This window comes from Haliaeetus leucocephalus, unplaced genomic scaffold, assembly GCF_000737465.1.
Source record: "Haliaeetus leucocephalus isolate CR32 unplaced genomic scaffold, Haliaeetus_leucocephalus-4.0 Scaffold180, whole genome shotgun sequence".
Classification (NCBI taxonomy): Eukaryota; Metazoa; Chordata; class Aves; order Accipitriformes; family Accipitridae; genus Haliaeetus; species Haliaeetus leucocephalus.
The window spans coordinates 985154-1003227 of NW_010972616.1; the positions used below are offsets into that span (position 1 = coordinate 985154).

The 18074-nt window shown below is 39.6% G+C and overlaps 1 protein-coding gene across 1 annotated transcript in view; it reads right to left on the reverse strand.

Moving 5' to 3' along the window:
- ADAMTSL1 (ADAMTS-like 1) overlaps positions 1-18074 on the reverse strand; it is a 177763-nt gene that overhangs the window by 134484 nt on the left and 25205 nt on the right. Inside the window, exon 5 of the mRNA XM_010564475.1 lies at positions 13070-13306. Coding sequence (XP_010562777.1) covers positions 13070-13306 — 237 coding nt within the window. The remainder of the gene's footprint in view (positions 1-13069; positions 13307-18074) is intronic.

The window sequence follows — 18074 nt, forward strand, 5'->3', positions numbered from 1 at the left end:
AAGGCTGTAAGATGATTTTCACAATGGCAAGGCAATTTGTAACTGTGCTAGTAACAGTAGGCCCAGTGACAGATGCAGTCAATGTACTTGCTTGGCACTTGAGCCAAACATAACTTGCAACTGTTCAGGCAGCGTAAACAAACTTCAGTCACTGATCAGTAGCCAAACTGTTAAATATAACCAGTGGAGTGACTGAGATCCACCTTCCAACACACTAAGTGTCTGGCTGGCCAGCTCAGTGATTTTGGTGTTGTTTGTTGCCTTATCTGCCACTGATCCACTGGAAGTGATTTGTGGATCCTACTTGGTATCAGCCCAGCATTCCCAGCTAGCCAGGTTTCTCTGCTATTACTATTTTTAAATGCAGACCAAGACCCTCATGGACCCTTACCCAACCAGCACGTCAGACACAATATATTGACAATCAGTGGTTCAGCCAAAGCTCTAGAAGCAAATGGTAGACACCCAGCAGCAGAAGGAACTGAAGAGAAATTCCTGTTTCTCAGGTTTCCTTCAGGGAAAAGAATAAATGTAACCTCGTTCTGAAACCACCTTTGATTTAAAAAGAAGCAATTAAATCAATTTAAAAGCTACAACTTCTATATGAGGGTTTATAGAGGCATTAAAATCTTGGATGTGGGAAAAAGACAACTCCTATCCTTATATGCAAATTTCATTAGAAGGGATCTTCCTACATAAAAAAGATTGAATTTTTCAGGTTCAGTCACACATAACCAACCAATCGATTTTGTAGGCCAACACAGGAGAGCCCACATGTGGAAACAAAGCCATATGTAGTTCATTCTCTGATGATACAGAAATCCAGAGGCTGCCATTCTGTAAGCAGCAACATTTAAACAGAATTAAGTTCCAAGAATTTATAAACAGATGACAAAAGGAAGAAAATATTATGATTATTGTGATTATTCATATTCACATATCCATTTCATTCACAGTTTTCTTTGGTTTTGGCTGGATTTTGGTTCACATGCCCATATTCTGCCAGAGTAAGAATGGGATTCTGCTTTATTCTTGCACGCTTGTGCTCTTATTGATGGAGGAGAACAAAAAACCCTAACCTCTTTTAGTCAGTGCTCTATAGCAGGTCGTTATTAAAATGCTTGATTTTCTCCAAAAGAATTGCACGTATTTTCTGGATAGACAGCTAATTTAGCATTTTCAGGGGAAAGATTTGCCAGGTTTTGTAGAAGATGAAACTACTGCAACAGAAGGTGACTGCAAAGGCCATTATAAGTCAAAACTCATCAAGGCAGCTCTCCTTCAGCTTCCTCAGAACAATGGACTTGAGAAACTAAAAGTAAATTCAACGATGTCTGCCCTTTGGACCCATTCTCTTCTCCTAGACTATGAAGCACTAAACTGCAGAAGCATTTAATTGGCACTTGTGATACATTACATTTGATTGTGATCCTTTGTTAGCTCTGGTGACTTCATGACATGCTTGATATTGCCACTCTTATTTCTCTTCTGTTGGGTGTACAAGCTTCCTTCTCTCAGACAGGCTTCTTTTGTTGATAGGAGCCTGTGCTCTGTCAACTGGATCAATGGGAATCCAGCTGCAGTGCTTTGCTACTAACAGTGCCAGCACAGATTTTCTGGTGCTTCAGGCAGTCACATAATCTGTGTTATCAAGGAAGAGACTTCACCCACAGTTCAAATACTTGAGAGAGACTGCATGTCCCCAAGCCACTGCTGAAACTGCTTAGTCTATATGGTATAGCAACCAGCTGCTCAGTGTGTAAGAGGAGTGCATGCAGGCTCTATGAGAAGACACTTGGGGTGACAGAGGAAACCAGCTAAAATGCCTGCAGCCCCCCTATCCTGGATCTGCACAGTAACTGGAAGCCTTGCCACAGTCTTCAGTGAGAACCACACACCTGTTTGGTAGGGACTCTCAGACTGGCCAGCCAGTGCGGACATCTTGCCATCTTCACACAGCACTAAACTCTCTCTGCCACTCTACACACCTCAGGTTTTTAGGTGTGCTAAGGAAAAACATGGACACAGATGACTTCCTGGTAACTGTAAAAGAACTCTCAGGAGTCTCCAAACTGCTCTTTTGAACTTCTTCTTTTTGCTATGCCCCCAAATTACAATGTGCTTCCCCCCCAGCAAAGGGAGGTGCTCTGTGTGCTGCTGGTCAAAGACATACCCACAGTAGACAGTTTGTCTACTTGGGAGTAACAGCAGGTATTGTTTCTGCTGAAAGACTAGAACAAAATATCTTTGCAGTGGTGTCGATCTCTGTTGGACCATAAAGTGGAAAACTGAGGGCAGGGGCATGGAGTTCTAATAATGCAAATGCAGATTCTTTCACACAATAAACATATCCCCATTTCCTTGGTACTCTCTGCCACAAAAATGTTGTTACCTGGCACAATGATAGCAATTTAAGCATTTGACTATTATACTGAAGAGTCATATGTTCTCCACCCCACCGCTTTCAGTGTGATGGAAAGATGTCATGCTGGGGGAAAAGCTACTTCTTTCATCGCAGAACAATGATACTTGTCAACAAGAAAACAAGATTTGTTATCTACAGAACATGAGGTAGATGAGGATGGCGAGTATTAGACAAAAAGCTCAAACAGCAGTTCAGCTCTTCAGGCTGACACAGTTCAAAAGCACGTGACCATCAGAAATGAAGAATCCAGTACTTTCTGGAATGTTATCTCACCAGAAAGCATCTAGGTTTTAATACACTCTAAAAAAAGATGGATTTGTTTTGAGCATTTAGGCTCAGGAGCTTGGTGCAGAAATCAGAATCTGAAGCCATTATAATCATCATGCCAAAAGGCTCGGCTAAACTGAAAGACAACTTAGAACTGATCCTGTTACAATGCCTTCTACATGTCTGAGGAAAAATAGCCACCCTCTTGCCTAAATAAAACAGTTATTATTACACCTTTTGTATTTTTCTTCTGGTGTTTTACAGCTCAGAAAAGAAAAAAAAAAAAAGACAGCTACAAAAAGCAGCCAGAAATAGCTGAACTACAGGAGACTGAAATCCCAGCAACGTGTAAATACCTAGATTCCCCCCCCCCCAATGCTTTGCTTTGTTTTAACCTGACTTCTGTCATAGCCTTGGCAGAAGAAAAAGATCATTACTGGAAGCTGTCATGGGAGACTGAATACGTCTAAAAATGAATACACACTGGTAGAAACACAAATGGTGCCCGTTTGTAGAGAATTAATGGAACAAAAGCCATTCATTTCTCCACTTTGCCATCAAACAGGCAAATGACAGGCACTTGCAGTCCTCATGCGAATGTAAAACAGCAACACAGGTAAAAATCTCTTTCTGGAAATTATTGTCTCTCAGAGTTTTCACAGTGAGATAATATGCCAAATTAAAGTGGAGAAAAATGGGATCTTGTCAAAATAAGCATGTGATCCCCAGTGTCACTGGTAGCAAGGATGGATGACAACAGTTTCTAATGTTAGAGCAATGAGTGTAGGATGGTGGAAAAATGCAGGCCATTTTCTTCCAGGGGTTCAAAAAGGGTGGGAAAGACTCCTGGCCCTCTCCTTCCTCAAAATTGGAGTTGACTTTAAGGGTCTGAGGAGGGCATGCAGAGAAATCATGTCCCAAGCTTAGGAATGGCCATGGGTCTAGGTACCAATTTCTGCAGCAGTGCCCTAGGCACATCCCACAGGGACAGTTGTGGTCCAAAGCAGTTTCATAAGCCTTCGAGAGCCTGCTGAGGTGACCACCTAATCTATGTTCTTTAAAATCTGTATTTTACTTGTATCAAGCAGGTTTACTGTACCAGTGGGTGCAACATCCACTCACCAAACACACTGAACACACTGTTAAGTGACACTTATCCTGATTAGCTCTGTATTTTGGGCTGAGCTGGAAACAGGAAAGGATCCATGCAACAACACTTTGTAGATGGAAGGAAGAAAGAGAAACTATCCAACCTGAAATCATGATAGACAGGCAATATAGCACAGTCATCTGTCTAAAGAAGGGCAGATTTTTCCACTCTTCTGACATCATGCACCAGCAAGTGTAGCCTCTGTCTCTGATGGAAAAAATAAGAAGCACATACATGTATATATAGAGCTATTTAAGTATGTGTATATAGAGAACATAATAATTTGGGAACTGTACAGTGGGAAAAACTATTTCACAAAATATATCTTCACTGCACAAAAGTCTGCAAAAAAGTCTGCGAAGTACGATATGGGAAAAGATCAGGTGTCTAAGTTTTAAACCGTTGTATTATGACAGATGTTCCCATTTATCACATTTTTGTACTTTTATGTTATTTCACCTATTAAATCCCCAAACCCTACCAAACAAAGCAGCATATGACCATTCAGAAGGTAATTTTTCCCTTACATTAAAAATATTTTTAAATTGGTGAATCTCAATTCACAATCAATTTCTTTGCCTATCACAGATTTGTAACAGCAAATAAGTAACATCAAAATCGTAAACAACAGTACTTAATGCTAATATTTGAAACAAATACGTTTTATTTGTGAACAAGCTGTATGAAACTATCCTCAATACACTTCTGGCAAAATATTCTTAACCCAGTGTATTCACTGCCTCAGTTCAAGATGAACGATATATTTGGAAATTCAACTGAGTTTTGTTGGCTATAACTCCATTGCAATACTGACTTCAAATATAAACAAGCTGTAGCAAGCCATTGCACTTTATTACATCATCTTTTCTAATGTTTTTTAAAATCAGTGGTTTTCAGCCTGTGTCCATAGTATACTGGGGTCCATAGACTGACCACTTTTGTTACAGGTAGTTTTCACTGTTTGTGAAAGGTAACTAAGGAAACTAAGCTTGTGTCCAGCTGACTTGAATTCACCAGGCAGGAAAATGTCTTAGGAATCAATAAATCAGAGAAGTTGAAAACTACCTCCCATAACATTTGGTAGTAGATCTGTAAAAAACAATTTAATACTATCACAAATAGTAGAAATTAAGATAAGCATTTCTGGGATGCAGCTCTTTTTAACTAACACCCTGTAAAATTGAAAGAATGTAATGGAGAAAGATAGGCAGTTTGGGGAGAAGATACAAAAGTGCTTTTCCAATCCTGAACAACCTTTTTGTATAGCCTTCTTAGAAATGACCAGCTTTTTTTATCATTGGATCTAATCCTGCAATTAGAGCTATAATATGATTCATTCTGTTTTTCCACCATATATATGAAATAATTTAATGGTCTTTAATAAAAACAACAACAACAATAATATTAGTAGTAATAATAATATTAATAACACTCATACAATTAGGATTGGAGTTGGTTTTTCAACTGCAGGACAGTCTGAGACTGCTGTAAAATTATTCCAGGTTTATGTTGAAATAACAGAAAGCAAAAGTAGACCTCTTTTACCTTGATTCTTCAGAGAAATTTAAAGGAGTCAATAGGTCTTATATACCCACATGTATAAGAAACCAGTCCGTGTTTAACACATCCCAGACATACATCTCATCAATTTCTTGGGCTAGGAAGACTGTATTTGACTCTTTAATAGGTACCATTCAACTAAATGTTGCTATTAATTGTAGCATCATTCTTTTTTCAGGTTTTTGCAGTAAAATTTACACTATCTTTGAGAGACAGTGGCTACACTTTTTGTCTTCGATGGGAGACCTTACACAGTTACACCCTTTCGGCAGTTAGCTAAAAGGGAGTGTTGTGGTTATTGACATTTTCAATGTCTAACCTTTCAATATGAAAATGACATAGGCTGTAATGATTTTTCACACAGAAGGACTCCTGTTGTCCTGTGCTGTGGCTGAAACATTTAAAGCAAGACCCCAAATTACACACTTCGCTGTGGCAGGTATTGCAGGAAAAAAAAAAAGTGTGTGAAAAGAGTAAATGCCTGTGAGAATAGAAGGGAGGCAGTGATTCTGCATGGACAGGGAAACTGCCATATTTTCACTTTCCTGGTTCCTGTGAAGTTGGGATCCCCAGGCTGGGGAAAGGAAAGGATAGCAGAAGAGAAGGGCCATTCCACATGTTTGGGCAAAAGAGATTGCCCAGACTGCAAGCATCTCATCCATGAATGTGACTTCAGGGAAGCAATACTCATTTACATCAGGTAAGGATTTGTCTATGATATTGATGAGACCCACTTTTTGGAAACACTGCACTGCATCTTACTGTCTGGACACATATTTATTAAAAAACATAATAGTTATTTAAAAAAAAAATCCTGATCCGGTGCTATACAGCAACATGCAGATTCTGCCATTAGTACTGGAGATAGAAGCCTTGGATAATCCTTGATCACCCATATGAGAAAGCAAAAACTGATTTTCTTGTTCTTCCTTGCCAGAGTTAACAAAAGGAACATTTGTGGAATTTACACAAGCAGAAGACAAAAATTAAATTGAGAGAGAACCAAGTATGAAGACTATGATAACAGGAATAATAAGTAAAAGGGATAAGGAAAACAGAAAAAGCCAAAAATGAAAATGGAATATTTCCCCTTCAGCAGAAACAGAGAGGGAAATCCAAGATTTTTTGACTGTGGCAAGGAAACTAGATAACAGGAAGGAGATTTTGTTTTCATTAGCAAAAGTCTCAGTAGATTTCATGGATTACTGTTGTTTGGGGCACAGGCCTTTCAGAGCGTGAAGGCCCATGTTACTCTACCCAGTGCTGCAACCTGGCCAGCATTTGCCTAGAACCCCAAGTGGGAAAGTGAGAAGGAAGAAAGAGCTGCACTAACAGCTGGCTGTTTGAGTGAAAAAGCAAGGGAGAACACCCAGTTAAACATATGGCAGGCAGTGATGGGGACAGGTCAGGAAAGGTCACAGTCCACAACCAAGTGAAGTCATCATGTGAGAGAAGATAAAAAATGTGTGGTGACAGAACAAAACAGACAAATTGGCAACCATAGAAATGGAGAAGTCCATGCATTTACCAAACTACAGTATGATTTTGATGAGCAACATATAAGTCTGGTTCTTCATCAGGATGTTGTGTAATGAAACAGATTAAATATGACAGAAATTTTCTTTATGTGAATTTCAAACAATCCACTGATAGTACTGTGGTCTGGAATAATGCCTCTGGAGCAGGAGCCCCTTGGAAAACAGAAGGTGGTGGCAGCTGCCTGTATCTGACTCCTGAGATGATTGAGAAAGGGATGCTCCAAAAATTAGACCAAATACTTGTTAGAAGCAAAGGCATTCAATTTATCTATCAAATTTTTGCCTCAAAACATCCACCTTATTTGAAACTTGCTAGAAATTTTAGTAGAGTTTATTAGAAGAGAAAGAAATTAGAGAGGAGAAAAAATCTACTGTTACTCATTTTAGTTCCTGTCAGCATGTAGCAGCAATCTTCATTCTTTCTGAAAAGCCAGACACTTCCTTCTGCTTGTGCAACCTTATACAAGGAAAAAAAGGGAAAACCCAACACTTTTCAAACCTGCAAAAAATGGAGAAGAGGTACAGGACAAGTGCAAAAGCTTCAGCTCTTTCTAGCTAACTAAGAAGAAAGAGAGAAAGAAATAGAGTAAGAAGGAGAGGAAAAAAGGGGGAGGAGAGAAAAAAGAAAGAAAGAGAAAGAAAGAATGAAAGAAAAGAAAGAAAGGAAAGAATGAAGGAAAAATCCAGAAAGGATCCATGTTGTTTCCTTTTCAGAGAGATTAAACGTTAGGTGTGAGCTGCATGAAGCAGAGTGGAGAAATTAGCGTTCTAGCACACATGCTCACTGCAGCGATCCCCTCTTTCTGTTGCCGTGATGAAGTGTGATGAGAAAGGACAAACTTGATTTCAAATAAAAGCATAATATGAGAATTTTAAAAGAAATAGAACTGTCAATTTTTTCTGACATAGAAATATATCATCAAGATAGTCAGTATGCAATACTATAAACAATGAATTTTTACTGCTAAGAATGGAGACCTAAGTTTTTTAAAGCTCTTGTCCTCAGTGAATGTGAAGGTGAGCAGGAAACTCTTGTTTGTACTTTAGAGCAAACAGTCATTAGTGAGTCTGAAATGCTGCTTCCACAAAGTGTAGATAATTTCTTCTGAGTTTCACAAGTGGAATCGAGGATCACTGGCGAAGTGAGACCAGTAACTCCAACTTTGTTAACTCCAACTGCCATATGCAGAAATTGCTTATACCCTCAAAAACCCAAAAATGGATTTAAAGTACAGGAATTTTTTTTTAAATCTGGGAAAATTAAACTAGAAATTGGAAGTTTTAAAATGTATTGTGGTCTGGATCCCTATTAATTCTATCCATATAGACATTTCCTAATGTGGAACATTAAAGCCCTATTTCTCTTAATGAGCATTCTGTTGACTTCAGCATGGTGGTTCAAGCTAATTGCATTATACCAGTGGGGCATACTGTATCCTGAGGGAAACTCAAAATGAGACACAAATATTACATCTGAGAAGAAATCTGTATTTCTTTAAAAAAGGAGAATGAAAAAGGGACCCAAATAACACAGATATCTACGTAGAAAGGAATTTAAAATGGTTAGAAGGAACACGACAATTAGGAAGAAATAAAAGGCATTACAAAAAGAGGTTTTCATCTGAAAAATAGTGTTGCTCAATCTCTGTCACCTATGGATTAAGAAGTAAAACTCCAGAAAGAAAAAAAACAATGCTCAGAAAATAATTCCCATTAATTTCTTAGGTGTTTTACACAAAGAACAATGCCAAGATATAGCTCATCTCTTCACGGAAGGTAAATAAATTTATGTTTATGTAATATGGGGAGAGGCAAGGCATACACAGCTTGCATGATTCCTGAATTGACACAGTCATGTGTACTGCCCTATGCCATGAAGCATGTCTGAATCAGCAGCTGCATAACCTCTCCCATACCCTACCTCTGTAAATAAAAATAATTTAAACATCTTTTTAAGAATCTCTAACCATACTCTTCATTGAATCAAAGATTCAGGGATACAGTTTGTTCTACAGAAAAAGGTGGCTTTGCTTGTCCTGAATAAAATTAGAAGTCTCTTCTGACTTTAAGTTTAACTGGTAGGTGGCAAGCACGTAAAACAAAGACTTCAGCTCAATAACTAGTAATTAGACAAAGACTCATAAATATGCCACTAAGCTACTGATAATTCTAAACCTCTAAACAACATGAAAAATGAAGGGATAGATATGAGAAAGGGATCTTGTTATGTCCAAATATTGCATCTGGTGAACAAATGCGTATTTGCCAATGAGAGTGAAAACCAGCACCATTTAATCAGGAAAAAGTACTGAGGCACACAGAAGCCAATACAACTAACTCTTCATTTCTGCCATTAATAACCTCAGGAACAGCTTGTGAGCACACAACAGGCCACTGGCTGGCCCAAATCTCCATGCTACGAAATATCCATGTGGCTAGTTCAGAGAGCTGACTCCACTGGGAAAAATGCACTATGTCTACGTAAGCATACACTGATCTTAATGTCACTCTTACTAATTCAGGATTTTTGCACAGACTGTAATTGAATAGGCATCCTTATACGTCTTATAAAAGTGTTCTAGCTGAACGACATTCAATTCCTTCTTGGTTGCCAACTACTGAGTAAAAAAATCATACCTAGGGGTGTAATCAGAACATATGATTAAAGTCCCTACACTTCTCTGTAATAAAGGCAGAGTCAAATACTACTTGGATCAAGGCAAGCCCACTAGAATGGCAAACTTAAAGTTGCTTTCAGTAGTTTTGCTCTGAGCAATCAAGAAAATATACCTCTTCATCCCTGAGATAGTGTAAGTACTTCTTGCAAAGAACATGTTAACAAACATAATTCTACTTTTTAATCTTCAGGACCTTAGACTGAATACAAATCTAAGGAGACTGCATTTTCTGCAGTTGTGACAAACCATGCCTTCATATTGTTATAGCTGTCTGCTGCACTGCCCCACATCACGCAGTTTCAGAGACATCTCATGAAAATGTTGTTTGAGGCCAGGATCGTTATGAATGCTGTTGAATGCCCAGGATCATTATGAACTCTCACAAACTACTGAGATCCAATTGTTATGTTTAGAGCACATTAACCATTTTAGGTAAGCGGTAGCCTGCAGCTACTACTGCAAATGCATAGAAATAACTTCTAAGATCATATTTTGTCTCCTCTGAAATGTACATGCATTCACTCACTATGCTTACAGAAGAAAGTTTATTCACGCAAATATTACAAAGCGAGAATGCTCCACTTTTTGTTCTGCTACTGTTTCCCATTCTTGTAAAAGACCCTTTATAGAGGGTATCGAAAAACGTTGCTTTCAAAGAAATTAATTCTGGCAAATTTCATACTGTTTAACTTTCTGGACTGCTTAGGTAGTATTAGCTATTGCTGTGATAGATAGTGAAGCAGCTGCTGTCCTAAAGCATACAATTAGGGCAAATCTAGTTATGAACTGTCTAATGCAGTACCTCTACTGTCATAAAGATATGACTTGCTAGCAGGGATGCACTGTGACAAGAATACTCTGAGTTGCTTTAAATTTAATGCACCGCAAAATATAAAATTATTCACTGTGAGGAATGCAGCATGAGCATTTGTATTTTAATATTTTTTCTGGCCATCCTAAAAAATGATGCATTAATTATAAAGTATATGGAAAATGCTGATAAAGAAACTGAATGATGAAGATCATGGAAAACATATAGTCATTGTGTTTATGCATTAAAAATTATTCTACCATTCTAGTTTATATAAAAAAAGGGTTAGTTTAACTGAAAGGGGATACTAGTGCTACTGTACTTGTCTATTTTTAAAATACTTACCCTACCCACAGAGACAATTAAGAAATAACATCAGTCTTCATAGTTGTAATAGTGCAGCTACATTCAGTCTTATGCTTCATATTGGACCAAAACAGAAATCAGCCTGACATAGAGCCTGAGTGCACTGATTCTAATTTCCAGGTGATTATAGGCAGAACACTTTGAATGATTTTCCCATCCAGATTTCTGTGCCTCCAGTTAAGTTTTTAAAAGATTAAAAACCACAAAAGACTGAAATTAGTCTGTCTCATTAGGCAATCTGAAATTTTGAGAAACTTGTGCACTCGGCTGAGGTCAAGAGGTCTAGATGATTGCCTTCTTCAGATCACAAATGAGATTAGCCCAGTAACTGTCTACTCTGTTTCATTTACTGCAGGACTGCTTCTAGCTCAGAATAGAAAATCAAAGAGAAAGGAAACAGGCAGGAAGCCTTCCAAAGGCACATAAAGTGGCTGAAAATACACTAGAAAGACAACAACACATCAAGTCTACATAGATTTGAAGGAGACTGGGCACTGAAGCATGAATGTAGACTCAAGCTTTTCTGAGATTCAGGTGTATTCAGTACTTAACAGAGATGGCACAAATGTCATCCCCTCCATCAACCTGTAGCTTACATGCAGTTCAGGAGACTGAAGTCTGATGTAGATAGGTTCAAAAGAGTAGCAATATATAAATAAAAGCACAAAGGTAATATAAAAACAAATTAGGATGCCAATAAATTGGTCGAATGATCAATAGATCTCCATGCACTGTGAAGTGAAGGGTTAAAAAGTCCTCATAACTCACTTTTAACAGACAGGGAAGCTGAGGTCCAAGGAGATGCAGCAGCTTGCTTAGTCCCATAGCAAACCAATGGGAGATTTTCCAGTTTAGTACCTCATCTACTGCTATGTGGTTTGTGACTTACAGGGAGCAATAATCCTCAAAGATAATGTAATTTCATAGACTTGTGTTTTGGGTTTGTGTGGCAGGGTTTTGGTAGCGGGGGAGGGGGCTAGAGGGATGGCTGCTATGAGAAGCTGCTAGAAGCTTCCCTGGCTCCAAGTCAGACCCACCTCTGCCCAGGCCGAGCCCATCAGTGACGGTGGTAGCATCTTTGGGATAACATATTTAAGAAGGAGAAACCTGCAGCAGAGAGGGGAGTGGAATGTGAGGGAAACCCCTCTGCAGACACCGAGGTCAGTGCGGAAGGAGGGGAGGAGGAGCGGGGGAGGAGGCTGATGCCCCTGCAGCCCGTGGTGAGACGGCAGGCTGTGTCCCCCAGCCCACGGAGGGGAGCGGGGGAGCAGAGGCCCACCTGCAGCCCGGGGAGAAAGGAGCCCACGCAGGAGCGGGGGGATACCCCCAAGATGGCCGTGACTCCATGGGAAAGCCCACGCTGGAGCAGTCAGTGACTGAAGATTGGCCTGTGGAAGGGACCCATGCTGGAGCAGTTCGTGAAGGACTGCAGCCCATGAGAAGGACCCACGTGGGAGAAGTTGGTGGAGAACTGTCTCTCGTGGGAGGGACCCCACGCTGGAGCAGGGGAAGAGTGAGGAGTCCTCCCCCTGAGGAGGAAGGAGCGGCAGAGACAAGGTGTGATGAACTGACCCCAACCCCCATTCCCTGTCCCCCTGCGCTGCTGGGGGGAGGAGGGAGAGAGAAACGGGAGTGGAGCTGAGCTGGGAAGGAAGGAGGGGTGGGGGGAAGGGGTTCCAAGGTTTGGTTTTACTTCTCATTATCCTTGTTTTGATTCGATTGGTAGTAAATTAAATTGATTTTGTTTTTTCCCCAAGTTGAGTCTGTTTTTTGCCTGTGACCATAATTGGTAAGTGATCCCTCCCTGTCCTTGTGTCGATCCACAAGCTTTCCTTTTTATTTTCTTCTCCTCATCCCACCACAGGGGGAGGAGTGATTGAGCAGCTTCATGGTGCTTTATGGCCAGCTGGGCTTAAACCATGACAACTTGGAAAACTTTGGTATATCCAAATTAAAAGCTAAAACATTATTTTCTTACAGTGCTTTCAAATGACATCTGCTACTGCAGCTAACTGTACAAAAGAGTTCAAAACTGAGAATACATTCCTCCAAAAAACCCCAAGGAAACAGCATAAAGTGAGAAAATAACCTTTGAATTTGTATACCTCTTCCAAACAAGGTAGAAGAACTCAACTTAAGAGAATGAAAACAGATAATTAAAATGAAGACCTTAAAATGATACAAGTATGGAGGAGGAGAGAGATTGAGCACATGAGAGAGATCTGAGGGGACAAGTCATGAAGAAAGGCATTAGGGTAGGGCTGCTTTCCTTACTTGGCACAAGCCACTGATGCACATGTCCAGGGATTCAGTGTAGCACCGGGTCCCATCCAGAACCTTTGGTGCCAGCTCCACAATTAGAGCCGCTCCTCTGGCCTGGCATTTCAGGGAGCATGGGTTGTCAGGGTCGTTGGAGATGGGAAGCCACTCGTAAAACTGTCCCTGGTACTTGACGTCATTGTGAGCAGAGCACTGCTGGGCACGAAAATCACCTGCTTCTGGTGGGCAGTCCTGCAGAAAAGAAAGAGAAAAAGGTCAACAGGTCTATTTGGGACAGCCAGTCGCAGTATCATGCAGCCGGCTGTGCTCCACAGCTGCCAGGTGTGGAGAATTTTTCTGTTTAGACAAAGACGACTGATTGAAATAGCTACAGCTACACATATTTCAACTGGATAATTATAGCTTGCTTTCTTCTTTCTGCAAAAGTACTGAAAGAACATCAAGACCATGTGTAAATATGCTTGGGACATAAGAAATGCACTGTACGTGTCTTAGCTGCAGCCCTGAAATGCTCTTGCTGAATCTCTTTCCACTTGTGCACGTATGTGGAGAAGTGCGTGTGCACAACCACTCTCTTCCAGCCAAATTTTCCTCTTTGTTTGAAGAGAAAGAAGAAAGAAATATGTGATTTAATTGTTCGATTATTTAAGCTCTCCTCACTAGCTTTTTTTCACCCCAGTGACCTAAATCAGTTGGTAGGGCAAGAAGAACCAGAAAAATGTGATACATATTTGCATTTCTTTAACCTAAGATTTCATAACTTGCTTAATTAGTGACTTAGTATTATTTTACTGCGAAGACCTTTAAAAAGCCCCTCTGTTAATCTTCAGGAGGTTTGTAAGACACATAAAACCTACTCCGAACCCAGTACACCTGATATAAAAAACAAAGTCCCTTGCTGATGAGAACGTGACGCTTTTCTTACTCACATATACTTTCTTGACATCATTTAGCACTGAAAACCATGAGTCAAGTTCTCAAGTAAGCAAGAAGGGCTTCAAAATCAAGAGATTTCAGGCAAAATAAACATGAGTTCTTTTTATTCCCTTTCCAGTTTTTGATCCTTGAAGAATGATATTTCAAGTTTTCCTGTGCAAGCAACCACAAAGGCTAGAGATTCATTGGTTTTTTTTAGAAGAAACCTGAACTTCTCACATAATTATGGGAATACAGGAGCTAAGCTTTAGGAAAAACCTTAAACATAATGACAACTGTGACAAAAAAACAAATGTTGGCAATATGGCTGCCACAGGTTATTAAGGTCCCATAGTCCTCCACCTTGCTGCTGTAAGGAAATCTGCTTCTCAATGATACCTGGTTAAATACGAGGTGAGATGAATACCTACTATACCATTTACTTGAGGACTGTAACATTTTTCTACAGAGAATCATATATGTCGATTATAGACTTGATAGGAAAGGATTTTGATATATATATACAACCACATAACTAGACAATATCCTTATAAGATGCCTGTATTCTCTCTTTGTCCTTAAACTACTCCATCCTGTAGAAATTCAATTATCAATAATGACAACCTTATTCACAGACTTTCCCTCCCAGCTAGGAAAATCTTGCTCCTATTGAGGCAAAATAGCTCTTCTGAGGTTTAAATAATTGACTCTCTTTCTCAGACCTTTTTCTACACCTTCATTCACTAATGCTTTTCTGCTTTTAAACAGGGCAGTTTGTTACAGCTTTCAATAATGAATGGCATGGGGGCTGCATGTCATTTATGACATTAAAGGATCATTGTTTAGTATTAAGGTCTAAAATAAAACCTGTCTTAAAACTCAAGCTTTCAGATCTCCCCTTGAAGCAAATTGGCAGAATCTTGGCTATAAATTTGTCATTTGTATACCCTTGGCCCAAATCCAGGCCCAGTCTGGCCTCTCATTCACTGTAGACTGGCAATGTGGTTATGCCCATTTTGTTTGAATGTTGAATGATGTAGGATCACACCACTCCAAACATTTCTTACAGTGAACTATACACACATACAAGCCATGGTCTTAAGCCACAGATCTTCGGCTAATTTGCTTTGTACTGTGAGAGCAATTTTCAGTTAATTTGCTTTGTATTTGAGTGTGATGCAGCCCAAAAGTAATGGGGTCAAGCGTCAGTCAAAAGTTCTGTTGTCTAAGTGCAAGGGAATAGTATTCCTGGTACAAAAGGTTAAGGTGTAAGAGAAAAAAAGGATTTGGGCTAAATCTTGCTCTAGAAGAATATGTATCAAAGAGCAATAATCCAGAGCTCATTCATCCTTTTTGAAAGTGGGGGTTGAAAGTCCAAACTTGTAACTGGAATTTTACTGCTGGAGGACTTAGACAGCAGGCAGTTTTTCTATTCATATGTTATGGAAGATTAAAAAAAAGAAGTAAAATATTGGAAGTATTTCAGTTGGATTTTAAAATCTCCAGAAAAACTTAGAGGCAATCAGGCCCTTTTTGTGATCTGGGCAAATTGTTGATACAGGACAAAATTTGGACAGCAGCACAGAGTGAAGAGAGCAGAAAAATATGTGGGAAATTCATTATTCCTCTATAGCTGTGTAATTAGAGAAAAAGTGGTCTTTATGTTCTGCTTTTAAACAGAGGACGAACAAGACAGTTACAGCCTGACCCAAGGTCTGGTTTAGCTCTGTCTTCAACTAGAGAAAAGACAAGGAAAGAGGAACACTGTGGCCTTATTTCCTGCCACAAAATCTTCTGGTGAATACCCTTCTCTGAATTTTTCTGTCCATAAGTGAATACAGTCAGGTCTATTGGCTTGGCTTAGGCTTATTGCAGAGATCCAAGCCAACTCTCTTGTTTGGTTCAAGCTTGGCTCTACATTCGAAACTTCCTGGCTTGCAATAGCTTTATTTTTACAAAGACAGAAAGGCCCAATAAAGCACACAACATACAGAGTTCATAATCCTGCTTTGTACAGTATTCAATACTAAGTTTGTTGTGTTGGATTTTATTTTTAAATCAAAGAAAGAAAAATGTACAGTCAACATAACAAGCTTTCAGGACACGGCAGGTGACCAGGATCAATGTTAAATACTTCCAGTCTTTGATATCATGATCAAAATAAAACAATGGATTTAAATAGTAGAGCTTGTGTTTCAAAAAGTTTTCATGTGAAACTTGAAGCCACTCAAAGAATACATTCAAGCAGTCAGAAACGCAGACATGCATACTTATCTTGGCACACAGATATAAAAAGGGGGTCACAGTCTGGCCCACCACTTTTCTCCTACTGAAATCCTGAATCCAAAATCTACTTGATGGTCTTGAAGGTCCCTTTCCCTCAGGGGGGAACTTTCCTTCCAGTTAAGAACGTACATGTACTTGTACCTACACACATAACACCTGCATAACCTGTGTAATGTTTTTTTATACCAAATGGACGATGTTAAGGAAAGTAGTGGTCCGAATATGACCCATCATTAGACACAGGTCACTGAGACTGAAAAAGTAGGAACTGTACAGAACTCGGCACTGCTTATTAATCGCTTGTCCATGTTTTGTTTTTTCTTTCTAAACTTACTATTTACTGTTTGTATTATGTCAGTGGGGATCAGAGCCTTTTTGTGCTGGGCTTTGTGCAATCATATAATGAAAGACAGATACAAGCTTACAGCCTATAAATGAGTATTCTAGTTGCTGAAATAACAGATAAGGCAAAGCCAGTGTTTTGTTGCATATTTGTTCAAGCTGTAAATTGCTATTTTCTTCTAAACTCTTCACACACCTTTAGATAAGAGTCTTTGCTGTTTTGAGGCAGTCTTCCTGTGCCTCATTTCTGCAGTGCTGGCTCCTGGACAGGAGAAACTGTAGACTATGACTCCACAAAGTCTTTTCCCCTTTTAAAAAAAATCAGCCTGCTTTCAGCATGTGCACAGGGGCTTAGTGGAAGGGGATCCTCTACAGCTGCCAGCTAGCACAGCTTCATTGGCCTGAGTGAAGTTACGTTTTACTCCACCTAAGGGTCTGATCCTGGAAGCTATTTAACAGTATGCAGTTTGTCTACCTGCACAACAGATTGACAGACAAAGGTGTGCCCACACTTTGAGACAGCCAGAAGTCACGGGCCAAGTCAGTGTAGCAGTGAACCCAAGGCAGCATACCTTTGCATAGGTTATGTAGTTCTGCGAGGTATTTTGCTAACCACATCCGCATGGCCTGTGTTTGCCTTGGAGCATGCAGCAGCACTGGCATCTGGCCGCAAAAGCACTACAGTCCTGCTTCAGGTTAATCCAGCTTTGGTGCTATATTCAAATTGTACCAGTTTTGTTTTCTTTTGGAAATTATCTGTGGGGCCCTGAAGACATGAGGAACTGCTGCCATTGCACTCCTTGAAGAATCAGAAAGAACTAATAAACTTGAAAGTCTCGTCTAAGTCCATTTATCTTCAAGCTTCCTATTCATTAAGACTTTTTAGGGAAGAAAATTTCCAGTGAATAGGAAACAACTGTTCCACCTCTAACTCTGTGAGTCCTAGATGGCTGTTTCACGACCTTGAGCTTGTGATGGCTCATGAGATATTCCTGAAACATGGAGCCTGTGCTGGATACCTGTAATATCCATTCATCCTATCAGGTCAGGATTTCCTCCACTGCAATGAAAATATATATCATTTTAAAGATGATCAGAAACCCTTTTGATGTATGAAACCTATTTTAAAATAAACACAGGAGTTTCATCTTTACCTCTCAGGCACCTAATGCTGGCCATATTATTACGGCTTCATTTGCTTCCTCACATCCAAAATTTTTTTTTTTAACTTGACCTCCTATTTGACCCTGTTGTAATTCATAAGGTCCATGGAGTTTTGCGATGTTTGAATCCCTTTAAAAACAATTTCTATTAATCAACAAACCAGTGGAAAAGATAAGATGAATCCCAGATGTCCCTTGATGGTGATAGGTAGATCAGATTTCATGGGACAAAAGAGGGTTAAGCTTTTTAAAGTTTACTTAGCGGGTGAAATGTGGAAGATCATATCTAAGCT